The 7,174-nt window shown below is 47.9% G+C and overlaps 1 protein-coding gene across 1 annotated transcript in view; it reads left to right on the forward strand.

Annotated features, from left to right (window-relative positions):
* Positions 1-6,758, forward strand: part of ANKRD13C (ankyrin repeat domain 13C) — a 44,074-nt gene extending 37,316 nt beyond the window's left edge. Inside the window, exons 11-13 of the mRNA XM_051999436.1 lie at positions 701-799; positions 1,051-1,151; positions 2,355-6,758. Of these exons, the coding sequence (XP_051855396.1) occupies positions 701-799; positions 1,051-1,151; positions 2,355-2,485 (331 nt within the window). The 3' untranslated portion in view covers positions 2,486-6,758. The remainder of the gene's footprint in view (positions 1-700; positions 800-1,050; positions 1,152-2,354) is intronic.
* Positions 6,759-7,174: the final 416 nt, after the last annotated feature.

A 7,174-nucleotide genomic window follows, 5' to 3' on the forward strand; every position in this document is an offset into this window, starting at 1 on the left:
AGATTCTCTGTAAGGACAAGCGTGAAGCCAGTGGGTCCTCAGACAAATGGAGCCACACAACCTTTAGGGGCTTTGTCTAGGAGGCCATGTCTGCAGGCTCTGGCTGGACCAGGTGACCTCTTAGGCCCTGCCCAGGTAGAGATCTGGGACCCCTGAGGGTGACATGGGGAGAGAGCCAGGTGGTCTCGGGATTGGAAGTGAGTCAGCGGGGTGGAAAGTGAAGCAGAGAAGCTCGGTGAGCAGCAGGGCATGCCGGTGCCTCAGTGGCCCCGCAGTCAGGCCCCCTTCGGGCGCGCTCCCCTTATGCTGTGGCAGAATCAGCAGCTGCATGAGGAAGCCCTCGCCACAGAGTTGGGCAAAAGGCAAAATGGTCCCACTACCAACGAGTGCTTGGGAACAGCTGTCGGGCCCGGGAAAGGGAAACGGGGTGCGCCCGATGAGTTACGGTTCAAGGGCCGGCAAAAGGCTCCTGTTGGAAAGCCTCACGCCTGGGGAAATTCCCTTATTGAGGGAATATGTGGAACTGAGATTTTCCAGAGAGTGTATTTTATTCTCATTACTTTGGGGTTTCGGCACATTTTTTAAACTTAGTTTTAAAAACCATCTACCACAGTGGAGGTAATAAAATGTCATCGGAATCTCTGTAGGCTGAAATGAGGTGCTGACAAAAATTAATTGTGTTATTTCCGTTCCATTGCAGAGCTCCTCATCTGGGTAGAGAACTTGTTTGCAAAGAAAGTAAGAAAACGTTTAAAGCCACAATAGCCATGAGCCAGGAATTTCCCTTAGGAATTGAATTGTAAGTTGGAGATTTTCCGCCCTCGACGGTTTTCTGAAACGTGACCCAGATGTTGTTCTGAAGGAATTCTCAGTCCTGGCTTTTTTATGCCTTTAAAATTGGATCTTGGGAAATATACAAGGCAGACCAGGCCATTAAAAAGGAGATCTTGGGCCTTGAATAAATCAGATACTAGTTATTTTGACTTTAAGCAGAGCTGCATTAATCAGAATAATTGCTAAAAGTGTTTTTTTCACTGCCCTTTCTTCCAGATTATTGAATGTTTTAGAAGTAATTGCGCCCTTCAAGCACTTTAACAAGCTTAGAGAATTTGTTCAGATGAAGCTTCCTCCAGGCTTTCCTGTAAAGCTCGGTAAGAGGGCGCTCGGGGATCACCTCGGTGCCTCAAGGCACCGTGTCCATATTTTTGAGGGGGCCAGCAGGAGGGGATTCTTAGACGTGAAGTGATGCAACGGGAAGAGAGATGGCAGCCGAGAGAAAAGCAGCAGCAAAAAGCCCCCTGGTCTGGGGCACCTAACGGGGAACGTGCCTCCTTGGAAGCCTCTGGTGGGCCAGGAAGGGGTTATGAGCCGGGAGTCAGCAGAAAGCGTGCTCAGGGGGGCGAGGGTGGGGGGAGGGAGAAGAGAAGGTTCTTAAAACTGAGGTAGGTGGTTTTTAGTCAGCAAAGCATCCTTCTCCCTCTGCCCTGGCTGGGAAAAAATAAATCCTGTGAAAGACAGGTGTAGACAGTTGAGCAATTGACAACTGGATCTTAGAAGTCACCACAGGGGGTCACCTCCAGGGGCCTCCTCACTGTAGGAGGTCACCGCTAGGCTCCTCCCATTGGTTCAGTAAGTGATTATTAGACTCCTCATGTTGGAGGATTGCTGAGAGAAGGGCGGCCTCAAGTGTTGGGCAGTGGGAGGAGACTCGGTGAGTGAGTGTGGGAGGGGAGAAGAGGGTTCTGGGCAGAGGCTAGGTTGGAGCCGGTCTGAGGAGAAGCCCTGGAGGGTTCAAGGAGGAAAGGGGTGGGAAGGGAAAGCAGGAGACAATATTATTAAGGGAGGAAGAGGAAAGTGGGGGAGAAAAGTCCAAAACCTTCTCTTGCTCCAAGGCCCCAGGGGGTGGAACGGACAAGAAGGTGTAGCCATGGGTGTCCATGAGAGGATGCTGGGTGGGGAGCGCGGGAGGCCTGCTGAGAAGGGGGACAGGATGTCAGGGGGATGGGATGTCGGGGTCACAGGCTGGGAGCTTGGGAGCCTGTCAGGGCACCAGGGGGAGCTGTCTGCCTTTTGTGTGGCTGAGATGAAGGCCGAAAGACCTGGATGTACCCTGATGGATGTGGGGACTCTGAGGATGAGAGAGGCAGTGGGGAAGGACCTTGGGAGCCGGAGAGAAGAGGGGAATGACCTGAAAAATTCAGTAAAAGAGGGAGATGGCATCATAGCATTGGAGGAAAGGGAAGGCTGTCTTCTCTCGCTGCTCCGGGGCTTTGGGGTGCTGAGGCTGGGGAGGGGAGGGCTTTGGGGGGCCTGTGCAGAGCCATGGGCCATCACTTGTTTCCTCTTCCTGGCAGATATCCCTGTGTTTCCCACCATCACAGCCACTGTGACCTTTCAGGAGTTCCGATACGACGAGTTTGACGAGTGCATCTTCACCATTCCTGACGACTACAAGGAGGACCCCAGTCGCTTTCCTGACCTCTGACCCCCGGACGCACCGTGCCATGGCTTACCCGCATGTCCGGGAGAGGGCGGCTCCCTGGGAAGCGGGGAGGGCGATCGTCCGCGGTCCTGTCGAATCGAGCACGTTTCCTGCCGCGCGCCGGGTCGGCCTTTGGACAATCCCCACGCCGTGAGCTCGGGAGCCGTTCCGAGGAGTCTGGGTGTCGGAAGCCACGGGGCCGCGCTTGGTTTTTACACCTTTTTACACTTCTCGGTGATACGTGGATTTAGCGTAAAAAGCAAACACTCCTGGACCATTAATGCTTGAGAAAATGAGATGTCTTAGTAGAGATCAGAGCCCTTGTAGACTTGCCGTCTCCTGCCCAAGATGGCGTCTGTCCTTCCGGCTTGGTTTTCCTCAGCTGTCCAGTGTCCGTTGCGTGTAGTTCAGTCATGTGAATGTTGTGGAGCGCGATGGAGTGGAAGGGACGCGGTTTTCTGTAGATGATCGAGCCCCATGGTGACCATTAAACAGTTGCATTTTCACGTTGCAATACATTTCAGAACTAGCATTCACTCTGCAGGGAATACGGTACCTCCTCTTAGCACCTTAGTGCAACTCCTGTGTGGTGCTATTCACGGTTTTATCCGAAGTCTCCCGTGGAAAACGTTTCTTACTAATCTTTCTGCCGTAGAGTCTCGTTTTCTTTTCTAATCTGTGTTCATGATAAAGTATGGGTTCGCATGCTTACCATCTGACGAGTTTGAGCACTTTCCAGAAAAAAAAAGGGATTCACAAATTTGGAAATCGGCTTTCCATGGAGTGCCCACAAGTCTGGGGGGGCGGTGGCTTAAGGGTGACCCGAGAAGGGTCCCAGTTTTGTTTTGTTTTTTAAAGAAAAACCTTAAACCTAAGACTTTGAAAGTATATTCCCATATTTATATTGAATACTTTGACTCTAGAGTATAAGCGTTTCACATAATATATAAAAATCCCTTTGTTAAATTCTAAAAATGTAATTTCAATTTAGAGATGATTCCTACTCCATGATTTTATTTTTTCTTAAGCCACTTAAGGGAAAGTAGATTCATTGATTTTTGCCTCCAGGTGTTCAAATCATGGATTCTCAATTTTGCATCTGAAATTCTTCCTGTTTACTTTTCTGAGTTGATTTGAAGGTCCAAAGTTGAAAATAAAATGAGTAAGAATTACTTTTGACCATCACGTGGTGTGAAGTATGAGAGGGCTTAACTACAAGTAGTGCGATTGCTATCAGCAAATACTGGGTGACTGTACTTAAGGCTGCACCTGCCGGTTCTTTCGGAGGCCCACATTCTTTGGCATCGATTGGCAGAAGGTGTTCCTTTACCAGGGTGTCCGTCTCTGCCGCCTGGATCGTAAAATGAGTTTGTCGGGCTTTCCAGAACAAGTCACCCGGTTGTTACAAAATCGGATTTGCTCATTTTGAAATGTCCTGAGCGTTTTGGTCTTTTATTCCTGAGGAGGATCTCTACAAAAGCCGGACGCCGGGCCACGAGAGCAGCGGGGCGAGCCGGCGTCCTCGAAGAAGCCCCGAAGGCCGCCCGCGTTGTGCGCCTCCGTGGAGGTCTGCCAGGAAGCTGATGTTTACAGAGCAGAGGGGGACACTGGATAGAAGATGCAATTACAAAGTCAGAAGCAAGGATCTCGAAGGCTGCTTTCTCCATAGCAATGTATATGACTTTGCAGATATGTTCATGTTTTAATATTAAGAAAGGAAATAATTTTTATAGTGCAGAAAAAAGTATTCATGGTTAAATTTTTAAAATTATAATTATTGTCGTCCGTGGCTTCTTAGACCTTGGGGGTGGGTGTTCGTTGTGAGCCTGCTTTCCTTGAAGGAAGACTAGCTGGTTTCCCAGCCTCTCTTCCTTCGAGCTTTTATGGGCTTGGACTGGGAATCATCCTGCCAATTCAGGGTCCCCCACTGGGGTTGGGGAGCAGGCGAGGGGGCGACCTTAGCTCCCCATGGTTAGGATGGAGAAGCTCGTATAAGCCGTGCAGTTTATGGGGGCGGGGGGTGTCGGGAAGTGGGGAGAACCACATCTCATTTACTCACAACCTGGGCTCGGTCAGTATCTCCTGGAAGCTGTGAATACTTTACTGGGATGCACTGGAGGTAGCAAAACTACTGAACACTTTTGCACTTAGAATTGTTTTGCACACATTTGTACTTTTTAAGAAACACAAGTTCTCCATTCCACTATGTTGTCATCTTCCCAGTCACAAAGGACAAACAAACGCCCCGATACTTCTTCCAATGGCAACTATTAGGAATCAACTCTGATGCAAATCAACTTCTCACCGCATTTCACAGATTTTCAGAAATGTAGTTTTTAAAGTAGTTTATCAGATATCAGATAAGTACCGCTTCAGGTAAAATCATCAAAACACTATTTTCCTTTGGTAGTATTCACAAGGACAGTTTGTTTTTAAAGTGCTCTGGAATATTTTCAACATAGCACCTGCTGTTTACATAATGCTGGAAGGGAGTCATATTAACAAGCTGGTCTGTACCAGAAAATAATCAAGCTCCGACTGTGTGCGACATGATCGGTTGGAAGCGGAGAACCGACAAGGGGTGGTCTGGCCCTCCCCCTCAAGCAGGGCTGGAGCTCCTTCCAGGTGACAGGTCCTCCAGTGATCAGGAGGGGGGCATCTTGGTGACGCAAGCAGACCGACAAAGCGTCTACACCTGGAGTTTTCCTGCCTGTGCTCAGGTGGGGGTTGGTGCAGGAGAGCAGCTTCTGAAGAGCCGCGGTCTTTCCCCAGGAACCATTCTTTACGAATGATAACCGCCATTCCTCCTCAGCCCCGGCACTGTCTGGCTTACATAGAAGTCTGCAGGTGCGCGGGACGATGAGGACATCGCGTCAGAACTGCCTGGGATGAATTTTTGGACCTGAGAGCTCAGGGCTCAGGGCTCGTGCAGAATGCCCCCTATTCCCCAGGAACCTCTTCTGGCCCTCAGCTCCTCCTGGGTTCTGAGGGGTCTGTAGCTGGGGCGGCCACCTGGTTCCAGAAAATGTGTCCAAGAACTTGAGCATGAGGGATAAAACTGTCGGGCGGTGACTAGAAGTCAGCATCAAACATGGAAACTCGGGTCTGAATACTTATTAAGAGGACGAATGGATTGTACCTCGTGTCCACTCTGCCCTTGGGAGTGGCTGCAGTCTAGTGAAACTTCGTCAGCGTGGGACAGCGACGGGAACAGCAGTGGGCCCCGGCTGTCGGGTGGTCCGCCTGCCCTTCGGATGCTGAAGGCCAGCCGCCCCCCGTCCTGCCCCCTTCTGGAGAGAATGACCGCAAACTTGGCAACGGCGGGGACAAGTTTCATTACCTACATATTTCATGGCAATAATCAAACAAAGCCCAATAAAGTGATCTTGCCTAAGAATTACTGAACTACTAGTAATCTGCCAAATCTAGTCTATAAATCTTCTTTCACACTTTTGTAAAGAGAAATTTTTGAGGCTGTATAAGTCATTATTGGACTTTTTAAAAATTCCTTTAGAAAAACCTCAGTCCAGTTTAAGGGCGCGTTCTGCAAATGGATTTTGTTCATTTACATAAAGGCCAAGAATCCACTGATCACAGAGCGAGTAAAGGGAACAAGGATTTCCATCGAGTTTTGGACACAACCATTGTACCTCCCTAAAATAACTTTGTATTAATAGCACTGATAAAATGTGGGAAAACAAATTCTCTTTTAGGTACTAATTGGAGCCACAGAATAGGAAATGCTCTTAACCAGCCTCATTCTGATCTTCCATTTTCATCGAGCTAAAAAAAAGTGCATTGAAATCCTTGTCCATTTTCCAGCCCTAGTGTTTTCACTGACTTAAGTTTACATTCTTCAGGTAGAAGGCTTGTTACTTTGCTCCTCGGTTTTGTTAAATTTTGCTTTACTGCTAGTTGTTTTTCCCGGGCTTCGGCTGTCCAGGGACCTCAGATCCTTTTTCTTTTGTTATCTCACCATTTGTTACTCCTGTGCTAACCTAACTTTGAACTCGCCGGCATCTCTTAGGTTGTTATTGGTAGAAGGAAGAAATGCAGCTTTTTGGTTCTGGTAATAAGGTGTCATTTTTCGAAAGTTCTGTAAATGCATCTATTCTGTAATTTTGGAAAATGTGCACTGGGGGGACCCAACCACTTTTTTTTTTTTTTTTTTAAGTACAAGAATGTTATGGAAAGGATTTATGTTTAGCTCCCTCTGCAACATTTCTACAACTTTTTTTTTCAGTTATTACAAATAAAATCTTAAATTTTCCAATGATTTCAGTTCCTTTCCCCTTGTGAGTCCTTAAGGTTTTGCTCATTCAGGCTGCCTATGGTAGCCCTTGGGTACATCGCAGGGGTGAGAGCAACCAAGGAGGCTGTTCCAGAGATCCTCACTTTGCTAAAGGTATATTATGTCATCTAGCAGCTGTTGATACTTTGAAAGCAAACCCAGAAGAAAAACGAAACTAAATTTAAAAATTAGGTTTGTGTCCAGCCATTATTGGCCCTTTTTCCAGTCAGGTCGGCTTCCCCCAAACAAGAGGAAATATTTTAAGTTGGGATTTAAACTTTCTCGGATTCCTTATTTAGAAGCAGAATCCCTTACAGATTTTGTTTTTGCCCGAGAATAAATGACTTGTCTCCTTATTCCTAAAAGCTTTGGTCTCTCTCAGAGCCAGTGATAGGTTCTCC

This window comes from Antechinus flavipes, chromosome 4, assembly GCF_016432865.1.
Source record: "Antechinus flavipes isolate AdamAnt ecotype Samford, QLD, Australia chromosome 4, AdamAnt_v2, whole genome shotgun sequence".
Lineage (NCBI taxonomy): Eukaryota > Metazoa > Chordata > Mammalia > Dasyuromorphia > Dasyuridae > Antechinus > Antechinus flavipes.